The 20469-nt window shown below is 36.5% G+C and overlaps 1 protein-coding gene and 2 long non-coding RNA genes across 9 annotated transcripts; 1 reads left to right on the top strand and 2 right to left on the bottom strand.

The window, feature by feature from the left end:
- Positions 1-569: 569 nt before the first annotated feature.
- On the bottom strand, positions 570-19892 carry LOC113703583 (protein ACTIVITY OF BC1 COMPLEX KINASE 1, chloroplastic). 7 transcript variants are annotated; one of them, XM_072062030.1, is made up of 15 exons: positions 19310-19445; positions 18605-18811; positions 18229-18284; positions 17063-17152; positions 16830-16976; positions 15935-16099; positions 10105-10245; positions 9845-10024; positions 6151-6346; positions 5237-5364; positions 3814-3885; positions 1520-1632; positions 1256-1403; positions 1100-1169; positions 570-979 (listed from the first exon to the last, which is right to left on the bottom strand). In XM_072062030.1, the coding sequence occupies exons 3-15, from the start codon at positions 18229-18231 to the stop codon at positions 915-917; spliced, it is 1518 nt and encodes a 505-aa protein (XP_071918131.1). In that variant the 5' UTR covers positions 18232-18284; positions 18605-18811; positions 19310-19445; the 3' UTR covers positions 570-914. The 7 variants fall into 7 exon arrangements, with proteins under 7 accessions (XP_071918131.1, XP_027080787.1, XP_027080791.1 ...); XM_027224986.2 differs by lacking the exon at positions 18229-18284 and having other exon boundaries at positions 19294-19889; XM_027224990.2 differs by lacking the exon at positions 18229-18284 and having other exon boundaries at positions 19310-19886.
- LOC140013045 (uncharacterized) lies at positions 10331-11616 on the bottom strand. The gene is made up of 2 exons (XR_011820109.1): positions 11485-11616; positions 10331-11383 (listed from the first exon to the last, which is right to left on the bottom strand). It is a non-coding gene; the product is annotated as an uncharacterized lncRNA (long non-coding RNA).
- LOC113703584 (uncharacterized) lies at positions 11591-13181 on the top strand. The gene is made up of 2 exons (XR_011820108.1): positions 11591-11725; positions 12055-13181. It is a non-coding gene; the product is annotated as an uncharacterized lncRNA (long non-coding RNA).
- Positions 19893-20469: the final 577 nt, after the last annotated feature.

Here is a 20469-nt window from a genome sequence, read left to right on the forward strand (position 1 = left end):
GGTGGGGGGGGGGGGTGGGCGGTGTTTAAGGGGGAAGAATGGCCTTGAGTGTCATTTTAACAAGAAGCATAGGCCAGCCAACAATTCATCATTGTAACTAAAGGTACTTGTTAAAAATGTCATATGATTGCTGGCAACCTGCAAGAATGTAGGTATTCGTGATGAAAGTGTAAGACAATTTACCAACCACCTTCACCTCATGCACAGAATCTTTTATCATTATATAACTTTGGTAACATTTGTCTAGTACTAATTGGTACTCCTACAATATCATTAATCACTAAGCAGATAATGAGGTCATTGTAACTCATTTTATCAAGTTAAAAAACAAATTAACTTTTATCAAGTCAAGCAACTTGCAAATCAAATGCAAATAAACTTTTATTGAATTAAACTCAAATTGAGTGACGAATTAGTTAATTCATTTTTCAACTCTATGATGCAGGAATTTGAAAGCACTCATTTTCCACCTATTTAATGTCGAGGGATATTGCGATAAATTTGAGAAGAGGGGAAAGAAAAAAGTAAAGAAAAGAATGGCCTAGAGTGTAATTTTAATGACAAGCATAGGCCAGTCAACAATTCATCATTGTAACATATTGATGAAGGTACTTTTTGTTAAAAGTATTGCAAGAACTTAGGTATTTGCGATGACAGTGCAAGATAATTTACCAACTACCTTGATGTCTTGCACAAAATCTATTATCACTATATGACTTTTGTAACATCTGTTGAGCACTAATTGGTACTCTTGCGGCATTAAGAATCACTGAGCAGATAGGACGTCCTCATAACTCATAAAAGGGGATATTTACAGCGTACAGAAGGCGTCTTACGAATTATGGAGTCCAAGCCCTAACTTCATTCAGTGGGAATAGGTATATACTGTGGTAGACGGAAGCTAGTAGCCTAAACTACCTATCAGACAAGACAGAGGCACTCCAGGACAGCATAACATCCCTAGCAACAGATGGTAAGTCTGCAAGAGTTCAAAATTCAAGGAAACAAGTTCAAGAAGGATTCTAAGAAAAGATGAAGTCCTCCGTCATCAGAATCCAAAACCCAAATTCACAAACCATTTTAGGTCAAGAAAATTTACCTTGTGCGACTTCTAGAGCTACAGACGGTATATCTATTTGGTCCTCGAGCAATCTGTACACATCAATAAGCTACAAACGAAGAATGATTGTCAAACTAAAGCAATATCACAAAACTGAAGAAATTGATATCCATTGATGCTAAAACCAATACAAACCTCCTGAATGTGAAGCTTGGAATCTTCAGTTAGGGCAAGGAGTAGCTGTCTACGTATACCCGCATCGAGGAGAAAAAGTCTAGCTCCATCCTTTATTGTGTCTGTAAGGTCCAACTTTCTTTCAATGCGCCACTGTTTGGACCTTTGCCTGAGAAAACAGATGTCAAAACACGGAGTATTTTAGGATAACTGTTACTTGTTAATTTACAGCACTAAAGAGAAGAAACAGACCAAATGGCACTTTAGCTAAAAAATGGTATAAACCTGCTCTCTCCTCGCAGTGCTGGGTTGCTGCTCATCTTTGCCACATTCTCCTTTGCTAGAACAATTAGATTCTCAAGACGCTTCCACTGGAAAACACCGTCTTTAAACAAGACCTAACATATGAGGGGAAGGGCAGACTTAAAAGAAAGCTTGAAAATTATTTATTTTACAGTCCATCAGAATTCTATAATCAATCACCATACAACCTCAGCATTGGATGTAACAAAAGAATCAAAACATACACAAACCATAAGCAATGTTTTGCAAGCAACATATTTCATTGGAGCCACCACTTAAATTACTTTAATCACTTCTAATGCAATAAAACAAAGATAAAACAGGCACTGAAAGGTAACAACCCATGCTAGGGGAGAATTTTTCAAAATATGTATTCAATAATTGCAACACATAAAACTACAACACCACCTATAGCAACTTTCCCATATTGTCATAAGTTCACATGATGTACTCAATCTAGCACAGCCAATATTTACTTCTGTTTTTCTGCTGCCACTTGTTCCATTTGCATTTGCAGGGTGACAATTTGGATCGTCACAGTCAGTACATAACTAGTAATTTAGTTGATATTAAACAGGTGAACAAATTCTTCCTCAGAAAATGAAGTGAATGAATAAAAGTTGTTCTCCCCAAAAAAGAAAATTGAAAAAAATCAGTAAGAAGCTGTCAGCATAGCCAGCATATGATGCCAGGGACACTGGTGAGAAGAACAAGACAACTGGTAAGCTAGACAGAGAAAGCAAATGATCTGCCTCTTCAAAAATTTCACACAGAGAAACTAGTACTAGCAAAATTCAAAAGGAAACCAACCAGGGCACTGTTTTCCTGCAAGGAGACAGGAGAAGAAACACAATGCAACTTTGAGATTGAACAAACTACGACCATTAATCTATTTTTTCTTCAGCAATTGCTGCATTTCCTATTTATGTATGGTAAATCGTACGAACCCTTATATTTTGGCCCATCATTGCTCAAGAAGAAAAGCTATTAGTCCCAGCAAATCACCCAGTACCATCATTAAGAAGCTAATTTACCAGCAAATGAACCCAACTCTGGTTTCCTCTAAATGAGAAGCTTATTTTTGTTTTTACCATAAAAGTTCCCATCCAAACTTACTTAACTCAAACTTCACAAGGTTGTTACAACATTTCCCAATATATCCAAGAATCCCAGTGCCTCACTTCAATTCCTGGGGAACAAGCATCATATACACTTAGATACAGCAGCAAAAGCAGAATGCAAAGTTTTCCCTTTCAGACCTAAAACAACATTTCAACCTTCCTGATCCAACAAAGTAACTAACACTGTCTCACATGTAGGCAAGAGCATTGAAACACTTCACTATCTGACACATCAAACCATGCCTTCCAAGAAACACATTAGAGGGTTAAATGAATTCCAGAAAATTCTTATATTTGACTTCAGAGAGATTGCTAAGATGGGTGTGGCAGGATGAATTGACAGATGGAGAGGTGGATGAACTACTTGACAGGTTTCTATGATGCTGAAGTGAAGAGAACTCATGGACATGATAGCTTGGTGGCTATAAAAATATGAACAAACATGAACTTTAATGGGATTTGCATTGGCCCAAATTAGGTGCAGGTGGCAGGGCATGAGAATTAATGGATGACAATTAGCAGGCCAATGATTAAGTATGTTTTGTCAAGTTAAAAAAGTCACAAGATATTACATGAAGTGGTATATACATAAATAAGGATTAAACTGTTTCATTTGAGGACTAAAATGAGTGTTTGAGAAAATATTGCAGATCATTCTTTCCCAGACAGTAACTGTATTATCTGGGGTGTCCAAAATACGCCATTGGTAGTAGTCAAAGCAATCTTTTCTTCTTTCCTTCCCTTCATGATTCTCGAAAGAGTAACCCTTCTTCCAGTAAAGAGCACTAAGGAGAATTAATAATAAAGAAGAGCCACAAACAAACCACAAAGCGGGATGCGCAATTTCACAAAATAATACATCCAGCTGTAATTGTTACCGCATGATATAGAAAAGCATCAAGAATTGGTGAAACATAAATTCGTAACATCTGTATCAAGCAACTTAGCAATTAAATTTCACAGGATGCAGTCTCAACAGCTCACAACATGAACGATATGGGGAACAATTAAGCAGGGATATCAGTCCACAGCCATAAGGTCATGCATCAATTGATGGATATAAGGGATTTTTGTCTTTCAATAATCAAATAGAAGAAAAGATAATAATGTGCATTAGAAGATGGCTGTAACATACAGCAAAAGGTTAAACCAAACCTGAATAAGGCGTTCACGTAAAGCAGGGTTAGGATCAGTCAAGAGGCGCTTTGCCACATATGGATAGGCAACCTGGCACAACACAATCCTCAATTACTAGTTTGACAAGTTCTGAGAAATACATCTAGTATGATGAAATAAAGCATTGATCTGCTCCATTCGTCTCTTCCCATTTTCAATAAATATACAGAAGTAAATGGCTTAAATGTTGAATTATGTGTCATAAAACAATACAACCATACAGATTTGGTACAATTATATACCACCAAATGTACAAAAGCTTAAAAAGCACATTATATTAGTTACTGAAGTGTCAATAAGTACAAATTTTATTCATGTTTTGCAAAAATCAAACTTCTTCTCCACCATGAGATACAGAGTGAGCACAGTTATTAACATAAATATACTTGATAAATAACATTTGTTATTATTTTATTATAAGCACAAATAACATTGTCAACCAGATGTAATACAACTTAAAATAAATTAAGGATGTCGTGCCATGACTATCTTTAAGCTAATATACTTCCTCATCCACTTGACATAATTATTCAAGTAGAATACCAAAAAACTCCTTGTGGTGTGCCGAATGTTCAATTTAACTCCCTCTAGTTTGGAAACCTAAACTCTAGCTCCCTGTGATTTCGACTGAATTGAAAATTGAATGGAAAGCATCCAATCTAACAGTATGAGGGTTACACACTTCTGGTGAGAGCTAGACTTGCAATAAATAATATTTAAGAGAAAATGATGCCTGCACTTGCTGAAAGTACCCCTATATGGAGATTAAAAGCTGAAGAAAGAGAGAAGAAGGATTCCAAATCCTTATCCCCGTATTCTCCAAATCAGTCTCCAAATGCTTCTCCTCTCTCGGATCGAAGCTGAAACAGTAAGGGATTACGAGTGAAAATCATTGAATCGTTAGCTTAGAAAATCGTTTAAGGAATGCTAAGGTTAAAATTGCAGAAGGAATGCTAAGGTGAAAATCGTTGAATCGGAGGAATGCTAAGGGATTTCAGATATCAGTACAAGCACAAGGATGAATTTTCCTTGCGATCGACTTCCTATTTTTCTAGAATTCTACACTGATTCTTGAAAGAATTTGGAAATTTCGAATTTAGGGGTTTTTCTTGCTTCCACTCTTTTTCTATCTCTCTCTCATCTTCAATTTGCGAGTCCAAGAATGATGAAAATTTCTCCTGATTTAATCATTTATACAGGGGCAATATTGACTTTTCACGTACAACCGTTAGATTGGATGCTTTTTGTCCAATTTTCAATTTAGTCGAAACCACAGGGAGATATAGTGTAGGTTTCCAAACCAGATAGAGTTAAATTAAACATTCGGTAAACCACAGGAAGCAAGAACATTGGGCATAAACTATTACGAAAAAATAGGTAGATGAAAAGGAATATTCCTCACCTCAAGAAATTTGAAATCTGGCTCCAGTGTCAAACAGATGCCTTCTTGTGTCAACAAAGAACGGATAACAAGGGAAAATCTCTCTGGAATTCTGATGGGATAATTATAAACTAATTGATTAAATTTTCCTGCAGAAACAAAACCTTCTTTAGTATGAAATTTGTTAGCACATTTTCAAAAACTTGTGTAACAGGAAAGAAAGCACCACAGCAGAATGCTTAAAACATTTAAAAAGAAAGATGACTCATTGATATCGCTCACCGTTGGACTGTCTCTTTCCAAATATTTTACATGATTCTTGCTATTGCATTAAGTTTGAGTATAATTTCAAATCATATAGCTACTTTTCCAGGTTCCATTGAAATAGAAAAGTTTAAAAAGGTTAATTGAGGTACAGTAGACCAATAATTTTGCAGTTATTTAGCCAGCTGCAGGCTAAATTAGGAAAAGGAATCTTGCATCTGCTTCGCCCATCAGATGACAAATTTTAATCAAGACTAACAGCAGAAACTAGTAAACCTCATGACCTGGAACTCTATGGGAAGTATGTTTCTTTAGGTCAACCACGTTGATCTGCATGCAATTCAAGAGGATGTTTAGCAGAATATTTTCTGCTGCTGCAGAGATGAGGGACGAGTTAAGCATGCTTAAGCTTGCCCTTTCAAAATGAAGGAACCTTAATCCTGCAGCAGTAGCCCAATGCAATTGGGTGAATCCTTGGTCTCATACAATAAAACTTATCGAAACAATAAATTTAAGCCCCTTTCCTGTAATCCCCTTTGAAACTCTGACACAGTATCTCGTGGGCAAATCAGGGAAATGTACACATCAAAAGTAACAGTACTTCATTGCATGTTTGTCACATCCAAAGAGACAATTCGCAAAGGCATGACAGAATAGAAGACAAGATATACCTGTCACACTTCTGAAATTGAAGTCAGCAAGTCCTTTTTCAAGTGAATTCTGCCAAATTGCTTCAAGAGCTGGAATGATTGGGGATACATCAGTTCCACTAGCCAGAAAACCGAGCCTGGTAAAATCGTTTGCCATCTCAGCATAATCCTCATTTACAGCATGTACGACAGCATCTATCAAAATCTGTTTGTTTTGCTGGAAAAAAGTAAAAGGATAACGCATTGAAAAAAGCTCCCTAGGCTCAGCTAATGGTAACAATGAAACGAATGAAAGTTCTACAGAGAACAATTGTACATGACACAAATAGGGGTGTAAATTAACCAAGCTACTCAACTTGGGCTTGCGAGTAGCTTAGTCAAAGGCTTGACTCAAACTTGGTCAATGCCGAGTTTGAGTCAAGCTCGAGCTACTTCATAAGGTATTCACATCTAGTATGATTAGGTGAAACCAAAGCTCGGATACTCATGAACCATATCAAGTAGTGCATTTATAATATAATTTTAAATTATTTATCGCGAAATCACATTTATAGGTAAGATAATTATGAAATTTACCAAAAAACTGAGCTTAACTCAATTGAACGTGATTGAGCTCGATTAAACTCAATTGAGCTGGATTTGCTGTTGTGTCACATGATAATAGGTTAGCATTAGAATTGATCTGTACATTCAAGAAATACAGGAATGATAAAGAAGCATGTAAGGGAGAGATATTTTTCACAGAATTGTAAGATGAAACTCAATATATTTCCCGAAAGTGCTCTTTTTTCTCACAAGGAGAAAGCTTATACAAGCATACTCTCCTTTAACCAATGGAATAAGACAGTAAAAGCTCAAGTAACGGGACGCTCCAGAAAAAGAGCTTTATCTTAAAATGTTCTATCAGTAGAAAGATACGTATAAAAATTGTCAATGACACCATTCGGTACTGCCTGTGGTTCTATGATAAACTTTCTTAGACTAAGTACCACAATAGATCCACCACTGTAATTTCCGTCCTTTGGTCAAAATGAAATCCAGAAGGAACATGTAATGAAACCTTAATGATAAGAGTCATGTAGAACCACTAAAGAAATATATGCATAAATGGTATTATTTGGTTAATCAAGCAAGTTAGGATGCTGTGCACTCACAACATAGTAGATCAGCACCGCTGAAGAACCCAAAAAAAAAAAAAAAAATCTAGGCAAGGACCAGCTAGTTTGACATGGTAATTTCAAATCATTTAGGAAGTCATGCTGGTGCAGGTATGGTGAAGCTCCTAAAATTACAATTTCAAGCCCCAAAAAAAAATCTTCAAAAATGTGTAAAGATATATTAAATTACAATATATCTAAGTTATAGCATGTTTAACCACTTAATAGTTAATTATATTGACTGATATTGAGTTTCAGTGAGTTCAAGCTGATTTCCAAATATGCAGGTTGCAGCTTTTAATGTCCTTTCCGACTGCCATAAGCTCCTGCTATCCCCAAGTCAGAGTCCAAGTAATTTGTTTGTGATAATGCAAGACATAGGTTTTCCAGTAATTATCTTCAGTTAAGATCACCACATCATTTCAGTGAAACATCCATTATATGGCAGTCGGAAAGGACCATTGAAAGCTACAATAGTTCTCACAAGATTAATTGCATGTCATGGATATTTCAAAATGCTCAAGGACTTCATTTCTAAGACTGAAGATTTGGAAGGAATATCAAGAAAGCTAGTAATATCGGTTTGCCAAAGACTTATAGCCGTCTAAGATCACAGCTCTCCCAGATGCAAACCTCATTACTGAGAACAAAATATTCATAAGAGCCATTTGCACGTGTGAAAATAAGCTCCGATTTGTCAAACTTCCTGAGCATTCCTTTTATGGCAACAGCTAACACATTTGCATCAAATTCCTTTTGTGCACAGAAACCCCATGTAACTGCAAAAGATTTCTCTTCAAGACGCAAAAATACACCTTAAGCATAAGAGACATCACAATCTAAATTCTTTCCTACAACCAATCATAATAACCATGCGATTTCAGTAGTTGGGAGGAGTTACTCCTTGAAGGCTTTATGTGGTGTCCACAGTAAGTTCAAAATCTCCAAATCCAAACACTTTCAAATCAATAAGGATCTGTGCTCATGAAACCACCAATAACCAGTGGGGCTGGTGGCGTACTAAGTGGTTCTCGTGGTTGCATGATAATAACTAGAATTTGTTGCCACAGAAAATACAAAATTTCAAAGTTGGAAAGTGGCCATCTCAGCTACTGTTGGCTCATGCTCAAACAAAGTGTACACATCTTAATTATTCAGACTTTATTGTGGAGGCTGATTCTAAGTGATGATCTGCATTATGCATAAAAATGCTTAGGGCATGGAGCATCCAGAATATTGAAGGTAAACTCAACCTATCCTTGAGGGAGATGAGTAAACCTTTTAACAAGCAAAACCTTTGCTACCCTGATGACCATTGACTCTTAAAATAAATATAACTTTCTACCTCTGATATTGATCCAATTTGCACAAAAGATATCTAAAATGATTCTATACACTGTAAACAAAAAGCAAGATACCTGAAGTCAAAAGCCTTTAAAAAAAAGCAAAATTACCAATCTTTTATAGAGAAAAACCCAGGAAACCTTAACTTCTATGAGCTCCCAGGTAGGCTGCTTAGTGTGCAAAACTCATGAACACTAAAAACCAATTTGCTTTCATTAATCATTTGTTGGTTACATCATTTACTTGGCTTAAATTGCAAACTGTAGCCAGTGGCATCTATTATTGCACACTGGAGGAATGGCTGAGAAGTTCACTGAAAACATTTATCTATGTCAAAGAAACACTCCAACATATAAAGACAGAAGGACATTAAAATATTTTGACTTTTTAACAAAGCAATAAGATGTGAGAATAAGGGAAGAGGAGGGCAGCCAGGAAAAGAAGAGATAAGAAAGAAACTGGAAGAAATGTTGTAACTATTTCCAAGGATCTTAGATGCATCAGATGATATAGATGAGTTATTCCTTTTCCATATCAAAACTTGATATAGAACTGAGAAGAAAAGGTAATGGGACACAGTGCAAAATGATACAGAAGGACATAAAACTTTACAAAAGAGCCACATCCATTTCACAATTGTAGACCACATCCAATTCATAATGGTAGACCACCTCAGATTCCTACGAGACACCAGAAAGTTGATCAATATTGAAGATGACATATTGCTATTAACAAAGCAATAAGATGTGAGAATAAGGGAAGAGGAGGGCAGCCAGGAAAAGAAGAGATAAGAAAGAAACTGGAAGAAATGTTGTAACTATTTCCAAGGATCTTAGATGCATCAGATGATATAGATGAGTTATTCCTTTTCCATATCAAAACTTGATATAGAACTGAGAAGAAAAGGTAATGGGACACAGTGCAAAATGATACAGAAGGACATAAAACTTTACAAAAGAGCCACATCCATTTCACAATTGTAGACCACATCCAATTCATAATGGTAGACCACCTCAGATTCCTACGAGACACCAGAAAGTTGATCAATATTGAAGATGACATATTGCTATTAAACGGTCTGAATATAGCAAGTCATGCTTTTCATGCTTGGAAAAGGAAGAAAGAGGCGTGATACAATTCATTTTACTTGATATCAGGAGAACATATATCATCTTCTTATTTCAAGCAGATGCAGAAGAATATATGTATATTACCTGACTAAGCACAGCAACATTCCCAAAATCGACATATGCTATACGTCCATCACGCAAAGCAAAAACATTTCCTGGGTGTGGATCACCATGGAATAGACCAAACTCCAGCAACTGTCTCAAGGCAGCACTTACTCCAACAGTCAAGAATCCATCTATGTCAATTCCCGCCTCCTTGATAGCCTGCATAACATTGAATATATCTAAGAAGCCTCTAAAGAACAGTAACATAACATACATCTGCAAAGGATTTGCAATCAAACCTGTGGATCAGTGCATCGGATCCCATCAATCCATTCCATTACCAAGACATGTGAACCAGAAAGCTGTCGGTAAACCCCGGGAATTTTAACAGTGGGATCATCTTTAAAGTTTTCTAGGAAATCTTCAATATTGCGAGCCTCCTGGAAGGAAGAAAGTAAAACCACTTGAAAAGAATCCAAAGAAATCAAATCTGACATGGAGTTGAATATGATTAAGTGTTGAAAATCTAGAATATCTTTTTCTATGTATATCCCATGATTTCTGCTATATCCCATGATTTCTGCTCTATTTTAGGATAGAATAATTTACTCCTAATGTATTTTAGGATAGAATAAATTAGCTCCTAATTTTTAGGAAATTACAGATTTCATGGAATTGACAAAAGTCAAATTCCATTTGTATAAATGTTGTACAGAGTCCAGAACAAAAGATATGACAGAACAATTCAGTTCTTCTTTTTGTTCATGGTATCAGAGCTTTTGCTCTTGGGACCTCTTCTTGTCAGCCTTCATTGCTGAGTGCTTTCCTCTTTTCAAGTCTTTATTGCCAAGTGCAATTTCCAGCCTTCATTGCTGATTTTTTTTTCATTAGGCCTTCATTGCCAATTTTTCTTTGAAACCTCCACCATGTCTGAAACTGAAACATCAGAAATCCACTCCAATACCAAATCAGAAGAGACCTCAAATATTCCACAAACAGGGGATTTGCAGAGTATCCAGGCAGCCTACAGGCTCAACGGGAAAAACTATTTGAAGTGGTCACAATTTGTTCAAACATTTCTCAAAGGAAAGGGCAAAATCAGCCACTTGCTTGGAACTGGACCGAAAAAGGGAGATCCTAAATTCGCTGCTTGGGATGAAGAGGATTCTATGGTCATGTCATGGCTGTGGAACTCCATGTTACCTGAAATAAGTGATACTTGCATGTTCCTACCAACAGCTCAAGATATATGGACTACTATTCGACAGACCTATTCAAAGGCAGGAGATGCTGCCCTAATCTATGAGATCAAAACAAAGATCTCATCCACTAAACAGGGCAACCTTTCTGTTACTCAATATGCCAACCTTCTGCAAAATCTATGGCAGGAACTGGACCAATATCGGTGTGTTCAGATGGTGTGTAGTGAAGATGCAGCCACCTTGAAAAACTTTATCGAAAAGGATAGAGTTTATGACTTCCTTGCAGGTCTGAATGTGGAATTTGATCAGGTCAGAATCCAGATATTGGGGAAGGAAAGATTATCATCTCTGAATGAGACAATATCATTGATTCGAGCTGAAGAGAATAGGCGAGAAGTCATGTTAGAGCCTAAAACATTAGAAGGCTCAGCAATGATTTCTACAAAGTCAAATAAAGACACAATTTGGTGCACGTACTGCAAAAAATCACGCCATACGCGAGATGATTGCTTCAAACTCCATGGGAAGGAACAAGTCCTTAGTCGTAAAGGAGGATTCAAAGGGGGAAAAGTCCACTTAACTGCTGGAGAAGACCAAACACAAGAAAAATCCAACCAGGCTGGTATGGGAGAATTCAAGAAAGAAGAAATCGAAAAGCTAAGAAACCTCCTAAATTCCCTTGAAAAGTCCTCTAGTACGTGTTCATTGGCTCAATCAGGTAAGTACCTTAACTCTTATGCTTTAAGTGTCTCAAGCATGTCTTCTCTAGGCTCTTGGGTCATCGACTCAGGAGCTACTGACCATATGACTCACAGCCCAATCAGATTTAGAACATACAACCCATGTCCTGGAAATAGAAAAATTATTGTTGCGGATGGATCTCCTATAACTGTTGCAGGCCAAGGGACAGTAAATCTATCAAATTCTTTGTCCCTAAATAATGTGTTGCATGTCCCAAAATTGTCCTCCAATCTCATATCCATCCATCAAATTACCAAAGATCTGAACTGTAGAGTAATTTTCTATTCTACTCACTGTGTTTTTCAGGATTTGGTTACGGGGAGGACGATTGGACTTGCTAAGGTGAATGATGGGCTTTATTACCTTGAGGAGATGAGTGGCAACAAGGAGAACAAAAATCAGTTATCCCTCACCTGCTCCTCAAATAATAAATCTGAAATTTGGCTTCATCATTTCCGTCTTGGTCATCCATCTTTTATTCTACTTAAAAGCATGTTTCCTTCACTTTTCAAGAATGAAGATGTTAGTAGTTTTCATTGTGATACATGTGAAATTGCTAAGCATCATAGACTATCATTTCCATTGAGTAATACAAGATCTACTAGACCTTTCTCTTTGATACATACTGATATTTGGGGGCCTTGTAGAATTTCTAGTATTTCTGGAGCAAAATGGTTTGTCACATTCATTGATGATTGTACTAGAACTACTTGGTTATTTCTTATGAAAGAAAAATCAGAAGTAAGCAGTATTTTTCCAATGTTTCATAAAATGATTTGTACACAATTTGGAAGTTTGATTAAAAGAGTAAGATCTGATAATGCAAGAGACTATTTTAATCAAATTCTCTCATCTTTTTTCCAAAAAGAGGGTATAATACATGAGTCATCTTGTGTAGATACACCCCAACAAAATGGGATTGCTGAACGAAAAAATAGACATTTACTCAATGTGACTCGAGCAATTTTGTTTCAACATAAAGTTCCAAAAACTTTTTGGGGGGAGGCTGTTTTAACTGCTGCACATTTGATAAATAGAGTACCTTCAAAAGTACTAAATAATCAAAGTCCCATTGCTGCTCTTTCTGTTTTTTACCCTGATTTTAATGTCTCTTGCACATTGTCACCAAAAGTGTTTGGTTGTGTTGCTTTCGTACATGTTCATGCACACCAAAGAGGGAAACTTGATCCAAGAGCTTTAAAATGTATTTTTGTGGGATACTCAAACACAAAGAAAGGATATAAGTGTTATCATCCTCCTTCAAAAAAATTTTTTACCTCCATGGATGTCACATTTGTTGAAAATGAACCTTACTCTCAAAGTAACAATCCTCATCCCCAGGGGGAGAGTTCTTGGGAAGATAAGGAATTTCTCCTTGATCTTCAAAGTCCTACACTAAACTTAAAGTCTTTCAAGCCTGACCATACACCAAATTCTAAAGGAGAACATACTAGCAGTGAACCTGAACCTGAATTTGAAGTTGAACATGCCAGTAAAGAAATTGACCCTGATCTTGGAGCTGAGCGAAAATCTGGTTTAAATCCAACTACACCACTCAAGGTCTACTCAAGGAAGAAAGTTCATATTTCTGAACCTGTGCAAATCCAAGAATCTGAACCACAATCAGGTACTGAAAATTCTGTTCCTTTGTGTGTTCAATCTGACTCTGCTCCTTGTGAATTTAATGATTTAGACCTGCCTATTGCTGTTCGAAAAGGAACACGAGAATGCACTAAGCATCCAATCTCAAATTTCGTGTCTTTCCATAGACTCTCTCCACTACATAAAACTTTCCTTACCACCATCAACTCCATTTCAATCCCACAAACACTACAAGAGGCACTTAGAAATAAGAACTGGTTACATGCTATGAAAGAGGAAATGAATGCCCTAGAGAGAAATAAGACTTGGGAAATTGTAAACCTGCCCAAAGGAAAGAAAACAGTGGGGTGTAAATGGGTGTTTACTTTGAAATATAGAGCTGATGGTTCATTAGAAAGGCATAAAGCTCGGTTGGTTGCAAAAGGATATACACAGACATATGGGATAGATTACCAAGAGACCTTTGCACCCGTTGCAAAAATGAATACTGTGCGTGTTCTTTTGTCTTTAGCCGCTAACTTTGGTTGGTGTTTACAGCAATTTGATGTTAAGAATGCATTCTTACATGGGAATTTAGAAGAAGAGGTGTACATGGAACCCCCACCGGGTTTCAATGAAATGTTTTTTGAAAAGAAAGTGTGCAGGTTAAAGAAAGCTTTATATGGATTAAAACAATCGCCAAGGGCTTGGTTCGGAAGATTTACTAAAGTGATGCTAGCAATGCAATACAAACAAAGTCAAGGAGATCATACTTTGTTCATAAAATATTCAAAAGAAGGTGTTACAGCTCTACTTGTATATGTAGATGACATCATCATCACCGGGAATGATCCAATTGAAAGAGAAACACTCAAAAAGTGCTTAGCAAAGGAGTTTGAAATTAAAGAACTAGGGAGGCTGAAGTATTTTTTAGGCATTGAGGATAGCACAGTAGATAAGGGAAGATATCAGCGGTTGGTTGGGAAACTGATATACTTGTCCCATACAAGGCCGGACATAGCATTTGCTGTAAGTGTAGTAAGCCAATTTATGCATGATCCAAGAGAGAAACACTTGCAGGCTGTCAATAGAATTCTATCCTACCTCAAAGGGACACCGGGTAGAGGAATTTTGTTCAAGAAAAATGAAGGATTGCTCATAGAGGCATATACTGATGCTGATTATGCAGGTTCTGTTGTAGATCGTAGATCAACTTCAGGATATTGTACATTTCTTGGTGGGAACCTAGTGACATGGAGGAGTAAGAAGCAATCGGTTGTTGCAAGATCAAGTGCGGAAGCAGAGTTTAGAGCTATGGCTCATGGAGTTTGTGAATTGCTATGGCTCAAAATAATACTTGATGATCTTAAAATCAAGTGGGAAGGACCTATGAAACTCTATTGCGACAACAAGTCTGCCATCAACATTGCACACAATCCAGTGCAACATGATCGCACAAAGCACATCGAAGTTGATAGACATTTTATTAAAGAAAAGCTGGACAGTGGCATGATTTGCACTCCATATGTAGCATCAAATAATCAATTGGCAGATGTCTTAACTAAGGGAATGCCAACTTCCAACTTTGAAGACATTACATGCAAGATGGGAATGGAAAATATCTATTCACCATCTTGAGGGGGAGTGTTGAAAATCTAGAAAATCTTTTTCTATGTATATCCCATGATTTCTGCTATATCCCATGATTTCTGCTCTATTTTAGGATAGAATAATTTACTCCTAATGTATTTTAGGATAGAATAATTTACTCCTAATGTATTTTAGGATAGAATAAATTAGCTCCTAATTTTTAGGAAATTACAGATTTCATGGAATTGACAAAAGTCAAATTCCATTTGTATAAATGTTGTACAGAGTCCAGAACAAAAGATATGATAGAACAATTCAGTTCTTCTTTTTGTTCATTAAGTACTCTTTTTTAAGCTCCAAATCAAAAGAGCAATGATTAAAATAAAAAAAAAAACTAAGGATGAAATATGTCAGAAGAATTTCGCATGTCATGTCTATTTGTTAAGGTGCTTAATGAAAATTTCATTCATCTCTGTATCCATAGATAACTTAATTCACTAACTTAATGGACAACCTAAACAAATAAGACTAGTTTTGTAATGGTTGCGAAATTGAAACACAAGACTAATCTAAAAACTATGAAGTCCACACCAGGAAGACAAGTTGAAAAGCAAACAAAACTTTGAACAGTAAAATGCAACGATTTATGCAAAATTTACTTTAGCTTCTACCGTTAGTTTCACATGAAAAACACTGCTACTTCAAGTGCAATTTGTTACATCCCAAGTCTGCAAGTCTCACAAATCTTTCATCACGTCACTTCTTTTCTTTGTTTTATCTTTCTTGTTCTTTTTTTTTTATTGGTTTTTCCTGGGGGCAAAGTGTGGTGGACAATGTCTTAAATATCGTGGAGGGAGGTAAAAGTTGTAGAAGAAGATTGTAACCATTTTACACCTCTAGAAAATATTAACCTCCCAATGCCTAAAATCATCAAATATACAATGCTTTTATTCTATCTAAAAGCCATATTCTTCTTATTTTTTGGTGTCAAGCCGAGAGAGTTCTGCAAAAATACCAAAGTGTAATCAAGCTCCTCCAGAAGCTTCTCGCCAAATTCATCAACTATAAGCTCTGCATTGCAACCCAGCTTTTGTAAACTGATGCCATTCAAGAATGATGCCAGGGTCCGGAAAAGGAAAAGATCTCGATATATAATAGGCTCTATCTCAGGTCTTTGCACCTACAAGAACAGTAATGACATACCATTAGACTGCCGTCCTAACTGCAGGTATTGGGCAATTTCATCTTCAATCACATCAGTACAAGGTGCACAAGTCAACCGTAAAGCATCAAGTGGGGAAAGCAAGACATCATGTACTACAAATACATGACAATAAGAAAAGGTAAAGACGGCATGCTAAATTGGCAAAGGACATATAAAAACCACTTAAGAATAAACAAAAAGATACATTCAACAAACTGATTCATGAGGATTGTAGAACATGAGCTAATTTTAAGAAATCAGAAAATGAGAAAAACAATCAAATCTAAACAAGCTACTGCCAAATCCAATTATAAAGTGTGAAATAAACATCAACAAGCATATGTATACACAATCAGTATACAATGACGGTCACTATTGGTAACTTCTGAACTTTTCCAGCATGTGATCATATCTTACACTCTGGACTAATAACTGTTAATACGATTAAGAACTTCAACACTACCACCAATGGGAGGATGACCAAAAATAAAAAATGGATCAATCTCAGCTACCGTCTTATAAGAAATCATATGTCAGAGTAAGTAATAAGAAAACCTACAAGCACAGCCTCTCAAAATGGAGTTGGAACAAGTTTCATGCTATCAGATAAAACTAAAAGCTGGCATGTCTAATGTAAACCAAAAGAGAAACTGAAAGATGTAAGAACATAGATAAATTTCAAGAATCAGGAGGAATATCAGAGAACCTTAATTGCAACATCCTCTCCGGAGGCACACAAAGTAGCTCGGTAAACCTGACCCAAACTAGCTGCTGCTATAGTCTCTGATGAAATTTTGCTGAAAACAGCTTCAAGAGGTTGACCTAATTCCTCTTCTATGATGTTAAAAGCAACCTAAATCATTTTCAATGACATGCAGCTCAAAGAAAAAGGATTGTTCCAAATTCACCAAGTACGGGAAGAAATCACAAAGCACATACCTGGTCGGGAAAAGGAGGAACATCATCTTGAAGAATGCAAAGTTCATTCATGTAATCTTCTCGAATTATATCAGGCCTGTTTGCAAGGACCTGTTTGAATATAGATAAACAAAGAATATCAACTAAAAATACATTGGACAAATAAATGAAGGTTGCATTTCATTCCAGAATAATAATTCAGTGTTACAACTTGAATAGCAAAAATCTCAAATATTCAATGCAAGTGCGTCTCAAACTCAAAGCAGTCAGAAATCCATCAATCACATAGCTTATGCCGTATTCTTTGAGGCCAAATTTAAAACGTGTTAAAATCCAAACACGACAAATCCTGAAATCTAACGTGTTATTCTCATCCATTCATCTGAAGCCAAAAGAGTGGGAAAACAATAAAACATAACACCAGCCGTCTTATATATTCTAAGCCACCTGAATAAAAATTTAACTACAAGATTTATACCATTGGCAACAGTCAAAAAGAAAAACAGATTGAGTATGGCTAGTTTAACCTTTGAATCAGGCTAAGGGTCATGTGATGTGTGCTGGTACCCAAAAACAATGAATGAAATTAACAACTAATGATGGTTTCTTAAACCCTTCATTTCGGCGGGAGGAAAGGGAGAGAAATAGAAGATTGGGGAAAAAATTTGAGTACTCTCTCATTAATGAGTTTAAATTGGAGAAAAAAAGAAGAGAAAATAGTAGATTGGGGAGAAAGTGTGACTACTCTCTATTTCTTCCCACTAACTGCTCTCTGTTTCTTTCCTTCCTTTTCTTCCCACAAGTGGAAGAAATGAAGAGAGGTTGGTTTTGTAAAGTTAAAATTTTGGCAATGCCATTTTGTCCATCAAACAAAGAATTAAATCTTTTCTCTTTTCGTCCTCAAAACTCTCAAACACAGAAAAGAAAGTTAAAGCAAATTCCTTCTTTTCTTTTCTCTCCTGATGTCTCCATGCATGTGGTGGTTACAATCTACTCCTTTTAACTTCATCCAAGATTATCTTTCAAGCAACAACATACAAGATGAGAGAAAAAATAAATACATCTCTCACGTTCCCCAGCAAAATGTCAATAGAAGATTATGTTTAGCTTGCTGGTAACTATAGTGACAAACAAGACGCAACATTCAACAGTCCAAAGCAACATAAGCATTTCATTTAGTAAAGTACCATCAATTATCCACTCCAAGTGCAGCCTTTCATTAGTTTCCATCTACTTCGTCCTTCTAAAAATCAGGAACATACAAAACTTGATCAAGATGAGCTCAGACTTCAAAAAGTCCTTTGCCACTACTTATCAAGATGAGTTCACTTTCACATTTTTGAACTTTGACAAATAAGAGATCAATAATATCTAGGAATTCTCTCATTTTTCTCAATTCATATTTTCTGCTTATATTGACCAGCTGATCTAGAGAAAAAGAAATACCAGATTATATGAGCAGTTTAAGCAAGTAATCCCCGACTCATGCAGGATGAATACACCAAGAACTCTGCAGGCATAAGAAAGCAAGTAAATCATCTATTAAAATAAAGCACAACAAACCTGTCCAGCTTTGATAAAAGAAGGTCCGAGATCACAGAGAAGATTTCTTAGCTGGCTGGCGCGAAATGGAACCACTTCTTCATCACGACCAACGAAATAATCATACACTAATGTAGACCAATAAAGGCCTAACTTCCATACTATCTCCACCCCGCGACCAATGAGTGACAATATTGCGCCTCTTGACTCCAATACCTTATCCCTCACCTGAACGACCACACAACCATTACATCGCAGACCAGGATCATAGGCGAAATTAATACATACGACCAGTATATTAAACAGAAGAAGCCGGCAACTATAAAAGCATGATTCACACCATATTTACCGCTAGAAACTTGCAATAAGCTAGAAATCCAATACTAATCTTAAAACGGTTGACTGATGGTAATAAACTACAGTAAAAAAAAAATCAAACAAAAACCCACGAAAACCAAAACAGAGAAAATTACTGACAATGATACTCTTTGATGGTATTGAAAAAGGTGTTATCCTGAGCTATCCATTATCAAGTAGTACGTTCTTTCATTAATTTCCACAAGATATGAAACCAAATTAAAAGAAAAACAAAACTACATAGTGTGAATTTGCGCATATTCCAAGCATTGAAAATGGTTATCAAAAGTACACTCCAATTTCCAGAAAACCGGAACAAATAAAAATCAACAATACAAAGTAAATCTTCGTACTGTTTGGGGAGAGTACTTGCGAAACGGAATGCAAACGCCGCGCTCAAAATCAAGCTGCTCCAAGGCCGTATTCCCGTTACCAGCACTACTAGGCTTTCCATTTCCGGCAGCCATTGCAACCGTCTCGGTCTCCGCCGACGAAGTTCTTGTTGTTGCCAAAGTATTATTGTTGATTTTATCACTTTTGCTATTACTACCAGTTCTATAGCCTGTGTTATTCGCCGCCGCCAAATTTGATATCCGGCGGCGGAGCTTCTTCTGAATCGGCTGAGAAAAGTGGAGACTTTTGTTGATTGTTTGTCGGATTGGATTGGAATTCCACCTCGGAGAAAGGAAATTGTTGTTAGGATGGTTTGTGGAAACGGTCAGCTCCATTTTCGAAGGTGGCTTGGATAATGAATTACATCAAAGGAGGAAAGTAGCCGAATGATTGTGTGTGTGTGTGTCTTTTTTTTTTTTTGTGGATAATGATGAAAAAACTTGCGTGGCTCTGGGATGGTTTTGGTCGTTGGAAGCCATTTAAGTTGTGTGCTTGCTTGTTTGTTTGTGTAATAACGACTTGAGTCGATTGAGGGGGAATGGAAGGGGGAAATAGGGGGTAACAGATGGTTTTAGGAAGATTCTTGTAGGTTTTTCATTTGGAGCAACAATCTATTTCTTTAATTGGCAAACCGTGTACGGGAAGGACCGTCAAACCTTAAATTTTATTAATAATATAAAAAAGGGATAATTGCAGAAACCTCCCTGAGGTTTCTGACACCATCACTCACCGCCCTTATAATTTAGAAAATAGCACTTACCACCCTTGAACTTAAGGTTTGTGTTGCAGATTCAGTCCATGCCAGAAAAGTTACCATTAAAATTTTTTTTTAAGGAGTGAGTTGAGAAATTTGTACCAGATTTGCTCTTCATGCTACTTGCCAAGTTGTATTAACAGAGAAATGACAAAATATGAAAAGCTATTTAGAATTAGCAAAATTCAAGGGGTGTAAGTGTAATTGAATGAAATTTATCAACAATACATGAAACAACGATGGATACTAACAGCTAGTTAAATGACTAGATATCCAGGTTCTTGCAGCAAAGTTTATAAAGAATACACGTCACTTTTAAAACTCTCTATTAGTAATATGAACAGTTATTTATAGGGGTAACATAACTGTTTATGTTATCAGC

Source organism: Coffea arabica, chromosome 8e (assembly GCF_036785885.1).
Source record: "Coffea arabica cultivar ET-39 chromosome 8e, Coffea Arabica ET-39 HiFi, whole genome shotgun sequence".
NCBI lineage: Eukaryota > Viridiplantae > Streptophyta > Magnoliopsida > Gentianales > Rubiaceae > Coffea > Coffea arabica.

Bases quoted from the DNA above. Each gene is read 5' to 3' on its own strand.
- LOC113703583 (XM_027224986.2), bottom strand. From the start codon at position 19,668: ATGGAGCTGACCGTTTCCACAAACCATCCTAACAACAATTTCCTTTCT. The intron at 18,812-19,293 runs GTACGAAGATTT...GTGGTCGTTCAG, and splicing joins GCAAGTACTCTCCCCAAACA to GTGAGGGATAAGGTATTGGA. The intron at 980-1,099 runs GTAAATTTTCTT...GAACTCTTGCAG, and splicing joins AGCTCTAGAAGTCGCACAAG to ACTTACCATCTGTTGCTAGG.